General features: G+C 40.3%; 1 protein-coding gene across 1 annotated transcript in view; it reads right to left on the bottom strand.

Moving 5' to 3' along the window:
- TASOR (transcription activation suppressor) overlaps window positions 1-24,603 on the bottom strand; it is a 44,900-nt gene that overhangs the window by 6,476 nt on the left and 13,821 nt on the right. The window contains exons 8-18 of the mRNA XM_080996981.1: window positions 24,317-24,348; window positions 20,590-20,695; window positions 20,233-20,333; window positions 15,347-15,450; window positions 14,961-15,033; window positions 14,798-14,866; window positions 12,589-13,272; window positions 11,763-12,100; window positions 7,478-7,622; window positions 5,916-5,981; window positions 1,041-1,054 (exon numbers count right to left, since the gene is read on the bottom strand). Of these exons, the coding sequence (XP_080853107.1) occupies window positions 1,041-1,054; window positions 5,916-5,981; window positions 7,478-7,622; window positions 11,763-12,100; window positions 12,589-13,272; window positions 14,798-14,866; window positions 14,961-15,033; window positions 15,347-15,450; window positions 20,233-20,333; window positions 20,590-20,695; window positions 24,317-24,348 (1,732 nt within the window). The remainder of the gene's footprint in view (window positions 1-1,040; window positions 1,055-5,915; window positions 5,982-7,477; window positions 7,623-11,762; window positions 12,101-12,588; window positions 13,273-14,797; window positions 14,867-14,960; window positions 15,034-15,346; window positions 15,451-20,232; window positions 20,334-20,589; window positions 20,696-24,316; window positions 24,349-24,603) is intronic.

Here is a 24,603-nt window from a genome sequence, read left to right on the forward strand (position 1 = left end):
TGACTTGTGAGTTTTTCACGGAAGGAAAACTTTTGTAAATCATTAACATTATTGGGGAGCGTTATGTTTAACTGTCATGCAAGTTAAGGAAACAGCAATTCCTAAGAGAGCAGTGGGACAAAAATCAGCTTCAATCTCCCATCTACCGTATTTTTCGCCCTATAGGACGCAATTTTCCCCTCCAAAAATGAAGGGGAAATGTGTGTGCGTCCTATGGGGCGAATGCAGGCTTTCGCTGAAGCCTGGAGAGCGAAAGGGGTCGGTGCACACTGACCCCTCTCGCTCTCCAGGCTTCGCGGACCTCTCCGCAAGCAGCGGGAGCGCTCCCGCTGCTTGCGGAGAGTTGCCGGCATGCCGAAGCCTGCGCGCGCAGAGATCAGCACGTCCAGGCTTCGCGGACCTCTCCACAAGCAGCGGGAGCCAGCGCTGGGCTCCCACGGCTTGCAGAGAGCTGCCTGTTTGGGGGCTGGGGTCGGGGGAAGCTCGGGCCTCCCCCGCCCCAGCCCCATGCCTGGGGGGGAAATAATTTTTTCCCCTTTATTTCCCCCCCAAAAAACTAGGTGCGCCTTATGGGACGGTGCGTCCTATAGGGCGAAAAATACGGTAAATAAACTTATTTCAACAAGTGAAATATTGGGAAACCCTTTTAACTGCATGCTTTAAATTCCTTCTCTCCCTTTAGCCATTAGAGCTCTGCTTGACTGAAAGAGCAGGACTGCCTCCCAGGTGGTAGGTTTCCCCTTTGTGAAGGGAAAATGAGGATTTGCCTCCTGCATCCCAAAACCTTAGGCTTCAAAATGCAAGAAAGTATTGCAGGCCTGACAATTACAGCTAGCCTGAACTTTGTGCCTAATTTAGAAAGAGAAATAATGGAAAGCTTTATTTGCTGATTTAGTTATTAAATATTAATTGTCTTTTTGATGTATCGGAGAAAACTGGTGTCTGTTTACTGTACTGACCAAAAAATATTAATTGTCTTTTTGATGTATCAAAGAAAACTGTTGTCTGTTTACTGTACTGACCAAAGGATGCTGACTTACCTTGTCAGCTTGACCTGTATTCAAACATCAATGACCCAAGCTCTCAAATATGAACCTTGTGTAATCATAGTTGGCAATTAATTAAGGTTGGCAAAGAATAATAGATACCATAGTGAAAGACATGGAAATGGAAAGTAAATAAGGCTAATATAACAATAAAAGATATTAAGGATGTTAGTAAGGTCATTCATCACACATAGGAATGTATTTATCCATAACTGGAATGTGTTAGTATATGTGTGTATGACATATAAAGGCCTTTATTAATATTAGACTATGTGTATTAGAAGACAAGGAGAAAGAAACTGTAAAATATGTTTGTGGAATCTGTTTGTTCGATGTTACTGTTCTGATCATAGGTTAGTTTATTATAGTAAGATGACCTGTAGGGGACATCTTGACCAGAACATGATGTCCTGACGTGGAATGGACAACATGGAACCAGTTACGTACTTAGTATGGTGTAAGCTGTATGTAAAAGAGTAGTACTTATGGGACTGTCCTTTGCTGCAGTAAAGTTAATGAAGGGTATTGTTTTGCTGGAGTCCTTAGTTGCGTTTCTTATTGAATCCCCTACCAGGAATGAACCTGAGGGGTAGTTTTAACCACTCCCTTGACACCTTTTACACAAGGCAAAAGAGAAGGGAGTATGCACACAATCCAGTCATTTCCTTTATATTGCTGATTAGCCCCAAATCCATCCTAGTGATTAACGACAACGAGAAATATACAAGAAAGAAATGCTAGTAAAAAGAGTTAAATTTGGCATGATACACTATCTGGTGCTAAAATCCAACTTCCAAAGAAAATATTTATATTCAAAAAAATATTTTAGGACTTGCTTTTTTACATGAATTAGTATTTGTAACTTTTTACTGCACAAACACAAATATCCCCTGCCCTCCTATGTCACCATGCACAATCTGGTCAGTATTCAACATGCTTTCCTCCAAATCTTTACAGTTCTATTTTAATAATAGTGGGTGGGTCTACTCTCGTCATTTATAACATTTAAAATGCATTATTAAAATGTGACACCAGAGGGTGGTACAGAGCAGTGAGCCACTGGCAAAGGAAACTGCTATTAAACATGATGGAACGCTATATTTTATAATGTTTAGAAGATCACTGTAGATCCAGCCAGTGAAACACAGACTTTTCAATACAGACTATTTAAAGTGTATTCAGTTATTAAAAGTTACTCACAAAATTATGAGTCAACTCTTGAGAGATTTACAAAGCAAACAACATGGATTACTTAGGCTAGGGTTTCTGAAAGGGAAATCGGCAACACTCACTTCCCCTTATCTACCATGAATGGATTTCACCCACCATGTCTATTTGGGTAGGATAAAGGAAAAAGCAGAATATTTAATGTATTCTGCTTTGATCAGCAAACTAGTAGCAAGCAAGCAAGCAAGCAAGCAAGCAAATAAATAAATAAATAATATTTATTTCTTAGCATGTGAGAGATTATTTGTGTCTGCCTACAAAGCCAAGTTAGATTTTAGAGGTCTCTGAATCCCATTTCATTCTATGAAATCCAACAAAGCTAAAAATCCCATTGTTGCCATTTGTGAAGAAACACAAGACTGCCAAACAACACTACCAAACATTTATTTACTACCATTGCCATGCTTGCAATTTTATTTCCCCCAAAACAGAGGCAGCATCTAAACTACTGCACTGTGTTTTCTTTTGTATTGACTTCTCCTCTTACTAGAATACTCTTACTAGGGTGCTTTCACAGTCAACTTGTTCCCCGTTCAAGCAAGAACATCCCTTGTTTTATTTCTAAAAACTAAACAATGCTTAGTTGAAAAAGTTTAAATAGGTTTACAAAGAGAATAAAACAATAAAATTATTCGTAAAAACAGTTGAAAACAAGTATTTAAAACATTTTCAAAAACGAAAATCAACAATAAGTTAAAACAATTTAAAAACACACATTTCCAGCAAACTTGTCTGAACAAAAGTATTTATTTAGAGTACAGTGGTAACAAATCAGCAACCAGTGCAGATCTCTGAGCAAATGTGTTATATGCTTCCGCCGTCTCACAGCTGTCAGCAATCATGATGCAGCATTCTACAGCTTCTGGATCAAGCTCAAGGGAAGCCTGACATAGTGTATTGTAGTAATCCAGTAATCTATGCATGAGCTGCTGTAGCCAAGTTTCCCCCATCCAGCAACAGTTGTAGCTATCCCAACAGCTGCAGTTGGTAAAATGTGCTTCTAGCTGATGACACTACCAGAGCCACCAATGACAAGAGCGAAATCTGGAAGCACCCGCAAACCTGCTCCTTCAGGGGCAGTAGAACCCCATCTAGGGTAGGCATTTTATCCATTTCTCAGACATGGGAACTACTTATCCAGTGCCTCTATCCAGTGCCTCCAGCTTGCTAGGGTTCAAGCTCAGCCTGCTTTTTGTCATCCATCTCACCACTGCATTCAAGCACCCTAGGGACTGCATGGCCTCCTCTGATTCAGATGTTAAGGAGAAATAGAGCTGGATATCATCTGCATACTGACGGCACCTCACCCCAAAAACTCTTAATGGCTGCTCCATATAGATATAAAATAGCATCAGAAATAAAGTAGTGTCCTGTGGCACCCCATAACTTAATTGCCAGGGAGCTGAAAAGCATTCTCCCATACCCCAGAACTCGTCCAGGAGGACAACATGAGAGATCAAGCAGCAGGAGCAAGGTTGCTCTCCTGTCCATGCTCTGCAAAGATCTTCCATCAGGGTGACCAAAGCCAACTCAGTCCCATAGCCAGGCCTGAACCAAGACTTGAATGGATCTAAATAATCTGTATCATTTAAGAATGCTTGCAGTTGCCCCACTACAACCCTGCCATCTTCCACCAAAAGTGAGTATTTGCAACTGGTTGGTGGTTGTTCCAGCACAATGAGTCAGTTTCTTTAGGAGCAGCCACACCACTGTTTCTTTCCAAGGTAGTGGGCCCCATGCCCTCATCCAATGAAATTTTAACCATGCTCTGGACCCATCCAGTCAGCTCCCTTCTGCCAGACTTAATAAGCCAGGAGGGAGAGGGGTCAAGAGGGCATGTGGTCATATTATCACCAGCACCTTGCCTACATCAGATGATTGTATTAGCAGAAACTGGTTCCACAACACACGCTTGATAGTGGCACTGCACAGCTGGAGCAGCAAAAAGGGTGAAGTCAAGAGCACTCTTAAATTGAGTGACTTTATCAATCTTCAAAGTTGTAGGCAGTTGGTCAAAGAAGGTCTCTGAATGCCCGCAAGGTCCTTCCCCCACAGAGGGTGTCAATAGTCTCTGGACATCGGAAATAACTCTGCCAGCTGGCTACTAGAGGAATGCAATGCAAGCTGTGAAATGCCCTTTTTTGCATCCTGCACTGCTACATAATAGGCACGATTATGTGCTCCAACAGGTGTTCAGGTGGATTTTTAAAAATTTAAATCACTTTTTTAAAAAAATTAAATTGGATTAAAGTGGCAAGATGTGCCACTTCTGTTCTAGTCCACATCCAGTTTGTTTCATATTCCAGAGCTCCTCAAAATACCAAGAGGCTGCTCAGGCTCCACAACGCCATATAGGATTGCATCAACTGCCCATTTTATCTTGCTTTTCCATCATGAGAACAGGAATTCAACAGGATCTTCAGCTTTCCACTGGAAGACTTCCCAGAGTATGCAGAAACTCATCAGGTTCCATCAACCTCTGAGGGCACCTAAATAGGCCCACCACCCTTACAGGAGAGAATTGCCATTGTCCATCCAATCTTAACCAGATAATGGTCTGACCATGACAAGGAAGTGCACTGCACTCCCCTTATCCTCAGTCCATCCCTCATATCACTTGTGGCAAAGGCAACATCAATGGTACGTCCCGTCTGGTATGTTGTACAGTCATACCTTGGGTTGAAATTGCTTCAGGTTGAGCGTTTTCGGGTTGCGCTCCGCAAAGTAATATATGAACAACTACAAATAAATTCATCTATATTCTTTATACATGATACGGAACATCACAAATTAAACACATTTATTATGTGAAGTGTATATGCCTCATAGGATGGAAATTGATACGCTATATATAAAAATTACATGATTATCTATATTAACACAATATGTATGTTGGCCATTTGTATATTTCATACAGCTCTATCAATTATAACAACTGCCTGTTAAGGTACCAAAGCAGTTCATTGAGAATTTTACAATGGACTTTATGAACATTCAATATTCAACAGCAAAGCTTTGTTGTTAAAAACTAGCAATCTCTATTATGACTGATGCACTTGGAATTACCTTCAAGGGTTATAGGTAAAAAGGTAAAGGACCCCTGGACAGTTAAGTCCAGTCAAAGGCAACTCATCTTGCTTTCAGGCCGAGGGAGCCAGCGTTTGTCCACGGACAGCTTTCTGGGTCATGTGGCCAGAATGACTAAACTGCTTCTGGTGCAACGGAACACTGTGACAGATACCAAAGCGCATGGAAACGCTGTTTACCTTCCCGCTGCAGTGGTTCCTATTTATCTACTTGCATTGGTGTGCTTTTGAACTGCTAGGTTGGCAGCAGCTGGGACAGAGCAACAGGAGCTCACCCCGGCGCAGGGATTCGAACCGCCGACCTTCTGATCGGCAAGCCCAAGAGGCTCGGTGGTTTCGACCACAGCACCACCCACATCCTGCATCAAGGATTGTAACTACAGTTGCTCCCATGTTACCTGGGTGCCTTAATTCAACTGTATTTCTCAAGTTTCAAACTCTGAATATACTTGCTTTGGTGGATTCACTTCCTTAACTCTATTGGGGAGGGGGCTACCAAAGAACTGTTTTTTTTTAAGCTATCTAGATAGCAAGGAGCATATGCAATAAAGGCCACCCTTCTCACCTGTTTGGTTATCTCCATGTTTTCTCAGGTGCTCTTCAGGAACTCTTCCTGCCCTTCCTGAGGGAGAGCAGCAGTTAGCAAGGTTAGAGTTTCTCAAGATGTACTACAGCACTACAATTTAAGATACTACAGCACCAATTTAAGATAGCCCACTTTAGAGAGTATAAAACTAATTATTGGTATTAATTTCCAACATATTTAGATATCATAGGTCTCTTTTCATTCTGGGAAAGACTTGAATTCCAGAATTCATTACATCTGTTAAAACTGCAAAAGGCAGCAGACTGGGAATTCCCCATTTTAAGTGCTTTGGTGCACTGGGGTTTGAGCTACTTAACCATGCCACTGCTGCTCCCACACCAAGATTGTATCAAATACGCTCTGCTTCTCAGTGAAAAATATGATGTAGAATATGCTATTCAAGACTTTTTCTTTCAAGCCTTTAATACAAATATGGAAACTACCACCAAAAGCAAGTAGACCCAGTTGCTGCTGTTTGATGAAACAAATATGCCTCCAAACATCAAAACAGCATTTTAAAAGATAGGTAACAGTTCAAATAATGAGAAGCAACAATAAAAAGGCACCCCACTGGACAAATTGCAGTAAAAAAGAGAATCTTTCAGAATTCATCTGTCTGTCCTTTTTGTAAAATGCAACTCCGGAGCTTTTTGAAAAGGGTACGGTAACAATTGACAAATAAGTAGGAAAAGCTGGAGTACCTTGCAAGGCAAACTTGCTTCGGTAAAGCTTGCTCCTACAAGGTTCAGTATTGCCCTCAAATTATTACACTGGACACAGAGGTTTACTAGAAAGGTTTTGTACTAGCCCTCAGCCAAGGTTTTAAAAGGTTTGTCTGAGATTGCATGTAATACGTCAGTTTAGCAATGGTCTTCTGGCAACCTCTATACCAAATCCAGCCCATGAAGCAATTTTATCTGGTCACCTTTTCATATTTTGATCAAGGTGTGGTAAAACATTTGCCTAGTTTCACTCATACAAAAAAAACTCCTAGAATTCAAGGTAAGAGATAGCATATACTCCTTTTGAGTGGTGTAATGTACACAGCTGTGCCAACTGTATGCCCTTGTAATAGTGAAGCCCTTGCTGGTAGATAGCACTAATTTTAATCTACAGCCAGACCATCCACGTCAGCATATGGCAAAACATTACTTTCAACCCCAGCACTATCTGAGGACACAGATTTTATGGTTTGCTTGGTGTCTTCCAACTTTACTCCCTCAGTCATAAAATCCTAACGTGCCCACTTCCAGAAAGATATACTGTACTGTATATGATAGAACCAGTAGATCTAATCTCAACAGTTATTGCTTATGTGCTTAAATAACATGAGGTTTAGTCATAATACTGTATACACAGATGGTCTGAAAATGTGGTTTTCACTGCCATAAACACTATCAGAATAACCTGATCAGAATTCAAATATTACTGGAATATGTAATAGTATGCACACATCCCTTTTGCCATTTTAAGAACTGGGTATCAGAAAGACACAAAACTTTAGGTTTTATATTTATAAAGTTGTTACTTACCTGTGATAGGAATCAGCTTCCATTGCATTTCAGTTGCTTCAACGTTGTATGAGGCGGAATGCTGTCTATGATAAGTATGTTCAATGGGTGTGCTAGGACATGGGCTACCACCTTCAAAGCTACTTACACTTCCAGTGCTTGCTTCCTAAACAAACACATAGAAGTCTCAATTGATAATTCTAACTTGTTACCTTTTAGCCATCTCAATGTAAAAATATTTAAAGCGTCTCTATGAAAACAATTTTGCCTTTACATCAAAGCACTTGCTGTTTAACTACTTTTAAAAAACATTCCCACAGCCCAATGCATGTTTACTCAGAAATCCCAGCATTTAACAGAGCTTATGCTTTAGGAAGCATTTGTCCCCAAAACAACTTGAGGAACAGTCAACCCCTTGAAATCCAGTTTAGTTAATGACAAATTCAGATTTCACACCAGTTAGATAGAACAAATTAATGTAACTCGTCTCTATTATCAACCAATATAGATCTAGATTATATTACATGTGAACAGTTGTGAACTTCCAGAACCCCTTTCTTCATGAAAGCAAAATAAAATTTCTGAAATAAAGGGAAAAGGCAAAAGAGACCAGAAAGACTGTTGCCATTACTGAAAACAAAAAAGTAGCAAAATTGAATAATAAATGCATACATTAAAGAAATGTAAACAAGCAAAACAAATAAATACGCAGATACTATGGGTGAAGGACCTTTAAAACTGGCCCATCAATAAGGTGTAATCAGTTACCATCTTTCTTTACTTAGAACTTGTAAATGGCTCACTGGGTTGGGTTATTGCTTAGTGGGTTTTATTATTATCACCCCTATTGTTTAAAATTGTTTTTAACTGCTTAACTCAAATGTTTTAAATTTGAGGTTTTGTTGCTTTTTAATTGAAGACGTGGGATGTGCCTGGGAAGAAAGGAGCTGAGGAGAGCCAATCACAGTGGCTCAGGGTAGGGGGAGGTAAAGTGTAGGAGATTAAGTTGACCAGGTAAGAGGCACACGGCATAGGCAGTTAGTGACTGTTGTGTGCCAGACCCCCTCTTTTAACCTGGGGAAGTGCAGTTGTCCTCTCAACCAGCCCTTGGGTCCGCGACTGCTGTTGCTGAATGCCAGGCCTCCCTCACTCAGTGGATTTCCAGGTTGGTCTGGAGGACTCCCAGATTATATGACTGGCACTCCTGTCAAAGCACTGGCTGACCTCTGGAACAACTGAATGGTTCAGGCTGTTGATATGAGCACCATCCCCTGCTTCATAGAGCCTGTTTGGCTCCTTGGTATATTCCAAAGCTTGGAGTGATGAAACAAGCTGGGAGATGGCTCAAATGTAAGAGAAAAACATGGGTTGAATGTAATCGAACACTGATGAGGGCTCATAATAAAGCCTACCTAGGGGCAGTGAAGTCAGCAAAGGCGGCACACTTTGCCGCCTCCATCGCAACCTCATTGTGCCATTTGGTAACTTTTCCAGGTAGCGTGGGGCCTCTTACAGTCTGGCCTGGAGGTGGTGGAACAGACGGTGGCTTGCTGTGACTTTGTTTGCACAGCATTTTGAGGACAAAATCACTTGCATCCACCAGGATCTTGACTCTATTACAGCAGATGAATCTCAAGGGGTTTCCAGAGCACTATCTAGTTCTCTTGTTGGACGGGTTTCAGTTAGTAAAGTTTGAGGATGTGGACAAGGTGCTTGGATTGATAAGGGTGACCAATTGCACTTTGAACTCTTTTCCTTCTTGGCTGATAAAAACTAGTAGGGAGGTGATTAATGCCTCCTTGTAAGAGGGGGTGGTCCTGCTTGCTTGAAGGAGGTAGTGGTAAAACCACTCCTCAAGAAACCCTCTCTGGGTTCAGAAAATCTAAGTAACTACTGGCCAGTTGCCAATCTCCCCTTCTTGGACAAGGTTCTTGAGCAGGTGGCTGTGCACCAGGATCCAGGTGCTCTGGGAGGAAACCGATTTTCTAGATCCATTTCAATCGGGGTTTAAGCCCAGTTTTGGCACAGAAACTGTTTTGGTCACCTTGTATGATGACCTCTGTCAGGAGAGAGACAGGGGAAATGTGTTCCTCTTCTCAGCAGCCTTCAATACCACTGACCATGACATCCTTCCCATAGTTGCTGTTCTGGTTAGGGGTAGGTGCCACTACTTTGTGTTGGTTCTGGTCCTTGGATGGTCGTTTCCAGAGGGTGATGTTTGGGGAATGCTTTTCAGCTCCAGAATGGGTCAATGCAGGATTCCTCAGGGCTCAGTTTTATCCCCTGTGCTGTTTAACATCCACATGAAACCACCGAGTATCTGGAGGTCTGGAGTATGTTAACAGCACTATGAAAACTCTACTTCTCCTTTACATCTGCAGGTGTAGAAGTTGGTGTGCTGGATTGTTGTTTTGCCTTAGTAATGGACTGGATAAGAGTGAACAAACTGAAACTCAATCCCGGTAAGACTGAAGTGGGTGGTTCCTTAGACTGGATGTACGGGAGCTTGCCTGCTCTTGATGGGGTTATACAGTCATACTTCGGGTTACAGCCGCTTCAGGTTGTGTTTTTTCGGGTTACGGACCGCCAAAACCTGGAAGTACTGGAACAGGTTACTTCCAGGTTTCGGCAGTCACGCATGTGCCTAAGTGCTAAATCGTGCTTTGCGCATGCGCAGAAGTGCCAAATCACAACCCACGCGTGCGCAGACATGCCGCTGTGGGTTGCAAACGTGCATCCCGCACGGATCACGTTCGCAACCCGAGCGTCCACTGTACTCCCTCTAAGGGAGTGGGTACGTAGCTTAGGGGACTTTTGGATCCTTTGCTACTATAGCCCTTCTGTAAGTCAACCTGTGTATGAAAGAGTAGGATGATTCCCTTCTAAGCTCTGCTTACTTATGAACCCACCCACCCCATACATGGGGACTCTCCTTCTCTTCCCTTTGCTGCCCTAGCCAAACATCTCTGCCAAGAAGTCTATCTTCTTTCCCTTCCAGATTCCTAACCCAGCATGAAAAGTGTTATCATGGTCCTCAATAGTAGAGTCTGATGACATTTCCCACCAGAATGCGGAAGGAAATTTTATTAAACTTGTCACTGAGATCAAATGCCCTTCTCCATAAAAAAAGAACAGAGTGTGGGATAAATCCAGCCTCATATAACCAAGATGCTCAGTCTAATTAAAACATGAAGGGGTTAAAACCATAGCTGTTCTGCTAGGCTTCGGTAAGTCATACCTGCTCACTTTGGGAGGAAGGGTAATCAAAACCTTTGTTGTCTCTTTTTCCACCATGTAAAACTGACCAGTAAGGATGTCCAAGCTGGGTGCTCCAAGCTTAGACCGTGTGACTTTAGCAAGCCACCTTTGTGTTTCTATACAAATAATTTTGAAACATTTACCAATTTTGAAACTAAGTTTAACTGCCTGTCTTTTCTTGCTACTCTATGGAAGAGCACATGAAGCTGACCGTTGAAGAGTTTGTAGGTAAATCATTCTTACCTACAGGGGGTTGGACTCGATGGCCCTTGTGGTCTCTTCCAACTCTATGCTTCTATGATTCTATGATTTTTAACTTACCAAATATGTGGTCTTTTTCAATGCTAAGGGAAGTGAGAAACTTTGGGAACAACTTAGAAAGGAATATTTTAAAGGTCTATTTCCACACTTTATTTTGCTGCATGTTTTGTGATTGTAAATCTCTGATGGGGCTTAATCACCAAAGAGTGATGGGGCTTAATCACCAAAGAGTGCTTGCTCCAAAACTGGATCTAGGCATCCAGGGAATTCTCATTTTACTATTTAACCAAATTACTAAAATACCCACACATATGAGCAAAAGAGTCACAGGGAGCATACATCTAGAATATTACTTATGCTGAATAGGGTAGGGGAGAGAACACACAGCATCTAGGTTGATGACTATTCTTCAGTCTCCAGTTAAAGCTGTTAGTACTTTTCCACCTCAAAGTATAAATTCAATGGACACAAATGCAGCTGTTCATTACAGCAGAACTTCTTCATGGCAAACTACCCTCAACCTTATACCATTCTTATTTCCTACCCCGCCCCCTGCCCCCACTACTACTATAATTCAGAACTGCATGAATAAGAGAATTTAGCATTGGTCTTGTTCAATCTACCCCTTTACTTTTCACTGTTTCAGGAGTTGGGCCATTATAACAGTCAAACTGGAGATCCAGAAGCCACAAATACAAATGCTAAAAAGAACCCCTATTTTATATACACCAAATGCATACACTGAAATTTTAGAAGCAGTTTCTAATATTTTTAAATAGATTCTTACTTTTAAATGTTGGGCATGATCAATGTCTACTTCACTAGCAGAAACGTCAGAAGAATAAGGCAAGCATGATGCATTCACTTCCAACTTTGGGCTTTGAACATTTTCAACATGTGAAGCATTAAGAAAGTTCTTGATCTGTGACAGAATTGAGTTGTATTCAACCTGTTGCTCTGAATAGCTTTCTGCTGAATCTTGCTTATTAATTATTGCTGAAATCCGCTTTAGGAAATCATATACATCATTACTGGGAGTATTAGCAACATTTTGCTGCCTCAAATCTGTATCATGTCCACCAAGGTCATGTATAATTGAAAGAAGCGATTCTGTTGCTCTGCCCCCTAGAAACCAAAGAAGGGGAATTGGGGAAAACATGAAGTTATGCTAAAAGTTATTTGCCGTCCTTTAGTTAGTTGACATAGCCAATACAAATAAATTAGTATTATTATTACAATTTAGAAAATTTATAAACTGCTTGCTCAAAGAAAATGTATCTACAAGTAGTACACAGGTTCAATTCTATATAGAACAGGACTAAAATATGCAAAGCAATTAAAAAGAAGTATACATAAAACCGAAGACAGGAGTGCCTGGCGTGCTCTGGTCCATGGGGTCACAAAGAGTTGGACACGACTAAACAACTAAACAACAATACATAAAAACATTAATGCAAATCTAATGAAATCATGTGTCTGGATAGACCAGCTGAAACTAACAGTATAGTGAAGGTGCCTGCCTAATTTAAATACACAGGCAGTTCCAGAGCACAGCCGCAGCCACACTAAAAGAACGTTTTCATAGACCGAAAGTAGCTTACGAAAGCTCTTACCTTCATGCTGACAAATGTTTTCTGAGGACTCACTAGTTTTAAAATGTTTCTGTGGGCTCTCTATCTTAATTTGCAGTCTGCTTTCATTTCTGTTGTCTTCCATGTCAGAGTCTCTATCTACATTTTTCTTCATACACTGAATTAAGTTAATCAACTTTTTGATACTTTCTGGATCATAATCCCCAGGGTCACCAGGTTTTCTCTTGGCAACTACAGTTTCACATTTAGAACCATTTCTTTTCCTAGCTTTTCTCTTTCTGTAGTCAGATTCCTCCTCTGTGGCTTCATAATCTGAAATAGGACTAAACTGCTGAGGCTTCCGATTTCCATCCATAATTTTTTTTGCTTTAGAAACAGACATCTGGTAGGTTTCTGAACCAAAAATGTAGTTGCGTAAGGCGCTTTCAATATTGGATTTGTTTTTTGGTGCAGGATATAGGTGCTTTTTCTCATCCAAGACTGTGCTATAATTATATAAAATGAACTCTTTATTAAATTTACTGTTTCGCTTCAGATAGTCATTTATATGCTTTTCCACCGCGGTATTTAAATCTACTTTAGTGTCTTTACGAGAATGAATATAAGCATAATGTAGCGACTGAATAAATCTTGTAAATTCCGGCATGACCACATGGGCTTCCTGCGTTAATAACGTATTTGCACTTTTCTGTTCATTTTTTAGAACTGTGTTCAAAATAAAAGCAGAAAGACAATTGCAAGAGAGAAAAATCAGTCATTTAAGCAAGCAACACAACTATTAATACATATTTTAACTTATATCTCCCCCCCCCCGAGGAGTTTAAAATAGTATATACAGTTCTCCTGCACCACTTTATCTTCAAAACTTGAAATAGGTTAAACTGAATGATAGTGACAGACACAAGGTCTTGTAGTCCACTTCATGGCTGAGTAAAGGATCTGAACATTGTCCCCCCAAGGCCTAGCCATTAAACCACACTCACTTGGGGTTAAAAAAGCAAATTCCAATTATATTATAAGACAGCAATTTGCATTAGCAGAGGAATATTAGAAATATTTTTTCTTCCCATATTTGTATCTAAGAATATCTCATGATTTTGAGTATAACTTTTATGAGCTATCAGTTGTCTTCTTACAGCATTTCTAATGGCCAAGGGTGATGCAATTTGTAGTGAAGCGACATATTTAGAGCTACAGGTTCCCTGCCTCTGTGATTAAGCCAATGGTGAGTATGTATCAACTCTAAATGATTCTAAACAGGAAAATTCCATACAAGCTTTATGTAGTGCTTTTAATGATTATTTGTAATGTGTTGTATTGTTGTGGCAACCATATCCACCTTTCTAGCAATGAAAGCATGCTGCTCTTATCTAATGGACCATTCAAATTCCAGAAGCCACCTTCCTTCTCAGAGTATCACATGTTCCTCCAACTTTTTTATTTAGTTTCTGCGCTTTTAGGCTGCCGAACAAAATGTTCTCTGGGTGGCTTACAACAAATAATTATTCTGAATAATTATTCTGTCTTCCATGCTTGGTATGTCATTGTATCTCTATACACCTGTTGTTTCAAGCACCTGAATACTCTTAGGCCCCTTCTGCTTCCACTTTCTAACACCATATAATTCATAGGTAATTTGCTCTGTACTCTTCCTTGCTACCACAAACAGACAAGCAGCAATAAAGCATCAGCATCTCTTCTCATTACTCATCAGCATTGTTCTATGGCAAGGTTCTCTGTATTCTACTAACACAGCTTAAGATGTGCTGCTTACCTGTAACAGTAGATCTTCAGGTGATCACTGGAGTAGGCACACATACAGGTTTTGTGCCTTTCCAGAGCTAATTTCAGATCTATAGCACTAAAGCTGCTGCTGCTGCCACCGCGGGAGCAATAGAAGGCGATACATTTCTTGAGGCTGATTCCCTGCCCCTGTGGAACCTGCCACCTGAGACAGTCGCCTCACCTTGCCTCATGAATGGGCCAGCCCTGCTATTACTGCATCAATAGTATTACAGCAAGAAACCTTTTAAGTGGAGATCTTTACCAGAACAATTAACTTGTACCAGAACTACTGACTTTATTTTTAAATAGAGAATTGTTTTTATTTTTGCATTTTTATATATGGAATTATTTTTAAAGGTTTTTACACTTTTCTTATTATATGGTTGCACTGGGACTTAACACATTTAACAATTAATAAATTGGTACATTAAAGATTAAAACTTACCTGAAGTCACAACACCTCTAGGATTCCGAAATAGAAACAATGCCTGCAGAATGTGAGGCTTTCTGTTGTCTGAATTAAGAAAAAAAAGGCACACCGTAAAGTAATGAAGCTGCTAATTAAAAGAAACAAATCTGAATTGCTGAAGAAGAAACAAGTTGCATACCATATGGGGAAGCCATCTGATAAGAAGAAAGCAGCAAGAGATATCCCCTGTCTATAAGTGGTTTTACAATAACCTGAAAAAAGAAGTTTACACAATTCACACAACATAAAAATGATGCCCCTAATTCTAGATAATGCATATTAAATTTGGAACACCCACTCTTGCATCCACGTCCAGCTTGAAGGCTTCCCACAGGCATCTCATCAGCCACTGTGGGAACAGGATGCTGAACTAGATGGGCCATTGGCCTGATCCAACAAGACGGCAGGCACTTGTCTGCTCATGATGTATTTTCATAAAATATGAACTGGCCAAATTATTCTCAGAACCTCTCTCAGTGGAATATCTATGCACATAGTAAAGTTATGAAAAGATGCTCTACTCACTAGTTTGTCTGTCTCTAGCTTTTGAAGTAAACCTTCCAAATTACTTCCTGTTCTAGTCTTTTCCACAACTTCATACAGACTGCAATACATTCCATTCCTGTACTCTGAAAATGTAAAAAGAAAAGCATCTATTAGTCCCTTCTGCCAAGAGACAAAGCAAGCAAATATCTTTCTGTATTGGCTTGGAGTTTTAGTAACACAAGCAGAAGCTACCGTATATACTCATGTATAAGCCGACCTTTTCAGCACATTTTTTGGTGTTGAAAAAGCCCCCCTTGGCTTATAGTTGAGTGAGGGTCCCACCCAAGCGAGCGGCAGAGGCTGTTGTCGGCGGAGGAGGAGGAACGAGCAGCCAGCCCGAAAGCAGCCCTTTTGGACACAAACTCACTCCGGCCCAACAGGAGGTTGGTGGTGTGGTGAACCAGCTTATACTCAAGTCAATAAGTTTTCCCAGTTTTTTGTGGTAAAATGAGGTGCCTCGGCTTATAATCAGGTTGGCTTATGCTCGAGTATATACAGTATTTGGAATTCAGATCCCCTCCTTCCTTTGCACTCCCCCAAATACCTCTCAATTGGTAAAGTGATCCTTCTGAACAGCATAGGACTGCTGTAGAACAAGCCAATTGCCCAAAGTTAAACAAAACTGCATTGTATGAACTCTGTATGTTTGCACAAGGCAGCTCTGCATGATTTGGGGGCAATCCCCTCCCAGTACCCCACCCCACATTGTTTAGGAGGATCCCAGACGGCTCAGAGAGGGTTGGAGGGGATCATATAGGGGTGGGATGGGAAACTCCTCTTGCATGTTATCTTCCTTCTGCCTGAACTACATAGGATCCAAGCCATTATGTATTACTTAAACACACATGTCCAAACTGGTTTTCTATTTTAAAATAGTTCAAGAAAGTCGTAACAACGAGTAACAAAAACAACAGATAACGATAAGGTTTACTCCAAAATAAAGTTTTTTCACATGTACATTTTTTTAAAAAATCAGTAAAAGTAGAGCATACAAAACCATCAAACCACTATAATTATTTGTTAGGAAAAAGTTTCACCTGCAATCAAAATAAGAGAAATGTTGGTGTCATTCTCAAGCTGTTCAGAGATGGCATTCCATATTTAATGCATCACTCACAAGAGGGCATTCCATAAACAAGAGGTCCTACTCCCAGACACCATTAACCCAATCTCTACTGTGTAGAGAATGTGGCATAGATGCCTAGAAGAGGGTCTCTGGATAGTAATATGAAGGCCTGGGGGGAAAACTAGAAAAAAATTGGGGCAGGGACACTTTCCCCCATTCCCCCCCCAAAAAAACACCTTTCTTGTTTTTTTGCCAAAGGAAACCCTGGAAAAGTTTGGATGATGAAATATTTTCTTTTAGAATGATTGTTAAACACCTTATTTAAGTCTTCATATATTTACACCCCCAAAATGATTTCTAAAAGCTGTGTTAACAGGAAGATTTTTCTGCAGGGCCATGTATAGTATAGCATATACTATAGTACAGTATGAATAGTAGCAAATCTTCACAATTCGTATACAATGAGGGCAAGCATGTCCTGTTGTACACTAAGTAAAACTCTCAGATAGAATAAGAAGATGCATTTCTGACTCTTGGAGGGCACTGCCACTGTTACAAGAGAAGGAAGAAGAATTCAGTGCCTTATTTGCTTGTGGGCTTCTTGTTGGCATAGTTGGTAGATTTGTTTCTATGTTTTTGACTAAGCCTCAAAGGACTTAACAGAAAGTACAGTTTTTAGAAGTCCATAATAAATATGATGAAGTAGAAACACCTCACAAAATTGTGGCAAGGCCCCCTAAAGAAAGCATACAGGTATATCATTGTGCCTTACATATATTGTTGTGCCTCACTTTACCTTATTGTGCCTAAAGTGCCTAATTCTAAAAAGCCAAATGCTGTGCCTTTCTCTTAGCCTTATTGCTGTGTTAGCAGAAACATATATGCATTTAGCTGCATTTGCAATTTGCAAGGAAGACATCCATCATAGTCATGAGATGGTCATCATAACCCAATGTTCAGTGAAACAGGATGTCCAAGTTGGGTGCTTTCCACATAGGACACAGGATGTCTGATAACAGGAGGGGTTTGGGGGGGCTTTGTCTGCCAAACGGGGATTTTTGCTTTGCTTGCTGATAACAGTATATGAGTAATTACTAATATAATGAGCAATTATATGGAAAGCAGAAGCAATCTTTATATGGACATAGGAGGATATAGGAAGGGTGGTGTCCAAGCTTATTGATTTAATTTTGCTGCAGTTTATGAATATGTAATGCCTAAAGCTATCTGGAAAAAGGTATATAAGCCCAGAGCACAAATGATCAGGGTCCAGTCCTTGGGAGGGAACTCCACTGGACCTATTGCTGTCAGCAATAAATTTTACTTTCTATTTCTCCAATTGCTGCATATGTGGTCTTTGATCACACAATGAACAGGTATCTAGGTAACCTTCGCAACAAAATGAGACTAATTAAATTTCATGTAGTATTCATGGAGACTTTGTTTCTTCTCCACACACACCCTCTGTTTTTTTCTGCTTTTTTTACAGAAATGAGTGCTGTATGTCTGCTTCACACTGTGGAAGGCTGGAGAACACATAATCATTCTTAGAATACATATTCACTGTTTTACTATAATGATGGTTTCTTCTGGTTTTACTGGTTTCTGCCTACTACTCATAAACTGGCAAAATGAAACAAGTAAGTTCCTTATACTTCATCTGTTTGTAACTCCATTTACAATTAAAAAGCAAATTCAGCTTATAATTGTCTGAATGAGCTGTACTTTTAATACACCAAACTATACTGAATGCAAACCAAGTTATACAAAGCACATTTTATGTTCCTAAAGTAACAACAAAGTAACCTTTGATCTATGATGGGCACTAAGAAAAGAGTTGGTGTTAAATATGTTCAGATGGTGTTATATATGTTCAAGCCAGTGTACTCAAATCAACAGTCTGCCTGTTGTATTCTGAGCTACTTAAAATTTATGAACCATCTTCAAAGGCAGCGCTATAAGCAACACACTGCAGTAATCTAACCTGGATGTTACAAAAGCGCTGATAACTGCTTACAAGTAAAGGTTGGATCCAACAAAAAACAAAGCTGTATGCAGTGGTGCCTCGCAAGACGAAAAGAATCTGTTCCGTGATTCTCTTCGTCTAGCGGTTTTTTCGTCTTGCGAAGCAAGCCCATTGACAGATTAGCGGATTAGCGCTATCAGCGGCTTATCTGCTGATCGGATCAGCTGATAAGCGGCTTAGCGGCTTAGAAAAAGGGGGGGAGGGGGAAAAACCCGCAGGAACTCGCAAGGCATTGTCGTCTTGCGAAGCAAGCCCATAGGAAATTCGTTTTGCGAAGCACCTCCAAAACGGAAAACCCTTTCGTCTAGCGGGTTTTCCGTCTTGCGAGGCATTCGTCTTGCGGGGCACCACTGTACAAGTGTAACCTAATCAAAAGTGAGCAAGACACAACTTTACACATCCGCTTAACCACCCACTAACAGTATATCCCATCTTGTCTAGATTGAGTTTCAGTATTAGCCCTCATCTACTCCATTAAACCCAAGGCACCAGTTCAGCACTTCCACTGTCTTTGTGGATTTTGATGCTGAGGAGAAATAGAACAGGGTGTCACAAGGATACTAATGGCAACTGGCTGCGAACAACCTCTGTCAGCAGATTCACAAAGACATTAAACAGCATGAAGATCATCTCCACCATCATTATCCAAAATATATATGCCAGGAAGGAGCAGAACCAGCTCAAAATGGTGCCTCCCACGGACATTCCAGATGGACAATCCAAAAGCATAATTCAGAAGCATACTGTGACTGATGGTACTGAAGGAGCAAAAACCAAGAAATCCAGAATAACCAACAAGTCATACTCTCCTGTAGCTGTCACTTTGGTACCAGGGTGACCAAGGCAGTTTCAATGACAAAACTGGTCCTGTATCCAGATTCAAAGAGGTCTTAGATACTCCGTTTCATCCAATAATCCCAAGATATTTGCTCCCAAAAGAGAGATTTGTGACCAGTCATAGTCAACTTGGGCTAAAGCAGATTCTTAAGGAGTGCCTGCACAGCTGCATCCTCTAGGCAGATTTGACACAATGAGGCATGAATTATCTTCTGAAATGACCCAATCATCCATCAGAAGTTATCAACTGCAACAGGCACTGGTTGAGCAGAAACATGGCGGGCCTTATCCAATCAAAAACATTGGCAATATCTGGATGAATTTCAGGAATTGTAGCCTAAGATGCGGACAGACTGACTCTTACTTTCGTTACTTCTACAGCAGCTGTGGCATTCAACCCTCAAGTTGGATCAGATGTGAATGATAGCTCAGTCGGTAGAGCATGGGACTCTTAATGCCAGGATTGTAGGTTCTAGCCCCACATTGGGCAAAAGATTCCTGCGTTGCAAGGGTGTGGACTAGATGAATCTTGTGGTCCCTTCCAACCCTACAATTGTATGATTCCATGAATACCAGCCAAGTGATTAGTAAATGCAACAGTGAGCTGTTAAGGGTTCTCTGATCTTCCTGCAAGTCCATAGAGAGACTCAGTACTACTTGAAATGGTTCTCTTGAACAATACTGTGTTGATGCAGTAGTGATGGTAATGTATTGCATCTTTGCCACCATCAATGCCACGGAGTGAACTCTAAAATGAGCTCTAGCCTTTGTTCAGTTGGGTGTATTCGCCACTTGTTTTCTAACAATCTACCCTACTGCTTTATCACCCTATGTTTGCCAGTGACTTGAGCAACAAAAAGAATGCAGAAAGGCATCCATTAGGGACAATACTTATCTGGATAAATAATGTTTTCCTTTAATTAGAAGAGACTTTACCTTCCCTTTCTCCTGAATATATTTCTTTCTGCAACACACGTGGAAAGACGTGCTTTAAGTGTTCAATGTTCATAACCATGTCAACATCGAGCTTTTCAGGTCTAAAGATGAAAGAATAAAGAAATCTGAGGTTTTTTCTATCTCAGCAGCAATTGGTCACATTTTTAGCTAAGGTTATAATTCTTACATCATTTTTTGAAGTAGTGTTGGAAGTGTGCATAGAAACACACTTTCTAGCAACAGAAAATCTGGTCATATCATGCATAGAATCGAAGTGTTCCCAGACCTTCAAGATCTGACATAATCTAGGCTAATAAATGAGGATTTCAGGTCTGTGTTTTAAAGTTTTATACTTACAGTTTGCAGGGAAGCAAAGGACGCATTTCTGATTTCAAAGCAGCATGGCATACAAGCGTCCCTCTGTTTAAAAGCTGCCCTTTCCATAAGGTGTAGCTTGCCTTATCTATGTGAAAAAAGAATAATGTACTTTGTAATACTTCTTATAAAAATGGTGCTTTGAAGATATGAATTAAAATGGGATTCATTTATACCCAAAAAATTGTATTAGGAGATGGCTTTGCAGACATGATCAGAGAAGTTAAATTTTCTTGAGTAAGTTTCTTTTTAGATGTGGCAGAAGGATTTTCAAGTGTCCCTTCTCCAAAGTAATGATATGAAAAATTAAAAGTGTCATTGGTATAATGAAGAAATTGACAGCTCAGCCTTGCATTTAATAACTCATCTGGTAACCATAAGCAACCTAGAATTTCATCCCAGCAAGTGAGTGGGCAGGAAGGGGAAGTGTTTCTATGCTTGCCACAGAGGAGATAAAGCACCTTCCTCCAGGCTAGTATGGAAATTCAGGAAACTACCCTTCTACTGGCCTTCTAACAAGCGGGCTGGCAGAGGAGGAACACAGTTGAGGGGCTTATACAGAAAGGCTTCCTTTCCTCCGTGGCTTATATAGAAACTCAGAACTTTTGTAGACTTATTTATGAAGCTGGGAAAGTAATGGACTTCAAGAAGAGAAATCACTATTTCTGCATATCACAACTCCCAGTCTAATATGGAATTTTATAGGTTCCCCTAAAATACCACAGCAGATTCCAGAACTGACGGACATTATATAGTCAAATCACACTGCTTGGGTGTCAGTGGATGAAAATAATGAATATGAGAAATGTTATTTACCACAAAGTTCAAATCCATTAGATGAAAGTATACCCCATCAAAGAGTATCAGTTTGGCTCTACTCCCATATGCCAAAGAGCAAGAAAAAGTTTTTAAAAAATGACCCTAGCATCAGTAGCTTGCAGCAAAGAGCATGATGTCTGAGAACTACCTAATTGCTTAAAGGGGGGGATGTGAATAGTAAAGTGAACAAAATAAAGATTGATGACAAGGTCATCCCCCTTTCCTCGCTATCTAATCCAAGCTCATGCCATGGTGTATGTAGGTTTAACTACTCTCCTTCCACTTAATGGAATAGCATCCAAGGTGCTTAAGAACAGTAGCTTTCCTGATTGGATTCTCTTTGTGGGAGACGCCTAAGAGGATTTTCTACCTAAAGGCAGCTTTTCTTGAAGAGGTCAACGTTCTTGCACTTTGTAAAAATGTCCATCAATGTTCATATGCCTGTCTTGCAAATGTCCACCAACATGTGCTATCTTTCACTGCTGCTGCCACAGCAGACTGGTCTAACCATGGTTTGGTTGACAGGACTGTTTCTCAGAATTCCCTTGCATGCTGCAATTCACTTCCTGGTTCATTGTAACTGTAGCTTGCCATGACATCTGAATTGAGCAGTTCATATGCACCACAAATCGGAACTGTACACCATAGCTTAACCACTGTGACTCTTCTCAGAAGTTTAGGATGCAGAATGAGCTTTATATTATTCCCAGAGATGGACTTTCATCAGAACTTCATGCACTAAATCACATACACAGCTGTCAAGGTACTTAGTTCTGAGGTATTTGGGTCTCCATCCAGCTTATATTTCTTTCTTTTTGGACTCCTGTTTATGAGCTGTTACTGACTGACAATGAGGCTCCTGCTCAAAACAGACCGACATTCATTATGAGGAGAGCCTTTTTTGAACCTGCAGTGGTCTGTCCTCCAAAGAGATGCTGCTAGATCCAAACACTTCTGGGCTGTTCAAACACTTCAATAATTTCCTAAAATGGAAGAACCCACTGGAGTGGCCTGGAATGTTTTCAAACTCAGGTACAAAGGAGGAACACGTATTCTGCTTCATTCATGTTCTTCATTCTTGCTCATTGCAAGGCATTTTGCTCTTCTTGATCAATCCCGCTTCCACTGGAGGACCAAACAATTAGGACACTGTTGCTACCCTTGAGGGCAGACCAGCCCGATATACCAGCTCTCTTCTTGTCTATAAGGAATTAATTTAAAGCAGTAATTGGGAACCTCAGACCCAATTCCATTTCAGCAAGATGTATAGTAATGCTGTTGTAGAACACCTCTATAAAGGTATAGCTGAAGATATCACCTATAAAAGCACATGTGGAATAGTCAATATGATCTACTTTCTTGATCTACTATCTGCAGTTATTAGTATAAGGATACAGCTACAATCTAATGGAGTCATGTTTGATGCCTCGTAGTTCAATGATTATTCACTCTGAACCAAATCAGAACCAAGATGTTTTCAGTATTCTCATCCAATTCCATTAACACAAGAACCCAGTTGGCACATCACTTTAAACCATTGCTAAAAAGAAAGCTATATTTCAATGTGAATGCAATTTCTCACTCTCTTCATCTCCCACACTACTACTGGGAAAGAAGGAAGTGTCTGGTGTGCTGAACGCCCAAACCCAGGCTTTTGGTTTCTCTCCAAATAGCAGTATGCACTAGCATGCTGTGTATTCACAATGAATTGTGTTTTGGTTTCATGTGGTATGTGACCAAGGCAAAGGTAGAAAATGCTATGCGGTAAGAAGATTTTTATTCTATTTACCGCATAAGAATTACACACCTCAAAAAGGCACCCCCCAAAAAAGAGAGACTTCTAGCAAGCAGGCTGGTGGAGGCAGAATGGAACACTTCCTTCTCTGCTCACCATGCATTTGTCAAGGAAGAGACTTTCCTCCATAGCGAACACAAAAATCCAACTGGTCAACAGAAGAGAAATGGAACAATCTAGCTCTCCTCCATCACCATGCTCACTTGCCTCCATGGAATTCCTGGTCACCTATGACTATCAGGTAAGTTGTTAAATACAAGGCTGAATTAGGTAGAAGTTATTGATACTAAAAGGAAGACAGTCGTTCATTTCATGAAGACACTGTTTTGATTTTTAGTTTTCCATTACCCTAACAATACTCTATGTCAGTTTGCTACTCAACATTTTCTTGTTTCACCATTTCTAACCTTATAATATTAGAAAAAACCCACAAATGAGAACATTTTACAAATTATTTACATATATAAACACACAGCTGTTATGCAAATAAGCAAATTCATGCAGATAACTTAATCTGCATAAATTATTCTAATTTATTTAGCAAATAATTTCATTTTTTTCAAAGCTAGGCATGTAACAGCCATGTTTGCACATAACCACAAAGTCAGGTTTCTGGCTTATTGAGATGCATAGCATTAGTGAGACATAGTCTGCTACCCACTACCCAACTGCTGCTGCTTCACTTCTCCCCTGCTGCAAGCAAGATACAAACCGGGAAGCTTTGATTCCCCATTAAATGCAAACAAGGTATTGTGATATGCTGCTCCTTATCAAGACACAGGAACAAGTCAAACTTCATTGTTGTGGCTTGTTAGAGAGAAACTCACTAGGATCCCTTGTTCACACTTAAGGGGAAGACAAGGCTTTCTGGCTTATTTATTCCACTTATTCCAAGAGAGAAGGTAAGCAGGAGCAATTGATACTCTTATATAGCTTGTTCACACTAAACTACTATAAAGCCAGAAACCTTGATGCTCAAGGTGTTACTTGTGGTCAACCCATGTGCTTTGAATTAGCCTCAAAGCACCACATCTTCTAGCACATCTAGGGACTTATATAAATCAAGACAGTTCTATTTAATAATTGAATTCTTACCAGTGCTTTTATCCACATTAGAAATCTTTGTTCTACAAGCAAAATACACACAGTTAAAATCAAAAAGCAGAAGTAGTGCTTTCCCTCACATGTAGTTTCCACCTTTATGTTCTTGAACAGCCATGGACCAAATACTTCTTTATCTACATTTTTTCTCTCTCTGAATTTTAAAGCTAAGTGATCTTGGAGAAGGCATAAAATGTACACAATTTACATATCTGTTGCAGAATATATGATTCTTGGACACAAAAGTCTCAGTTCCCCAGAACTGCAAAGCCACCATAGGG

This window comes from Podarcis pityusensis, assembly GCF_964106645.2.
Source record: "Podarcis pityusensis genome assembly, chromosome: 2".
Lineage (NCBI taxonomy): Eukaryota > Metazoa > Chordata > Lepidosauria > Squamata > Lacertidae > Podarcis > Podarcis pityusensis.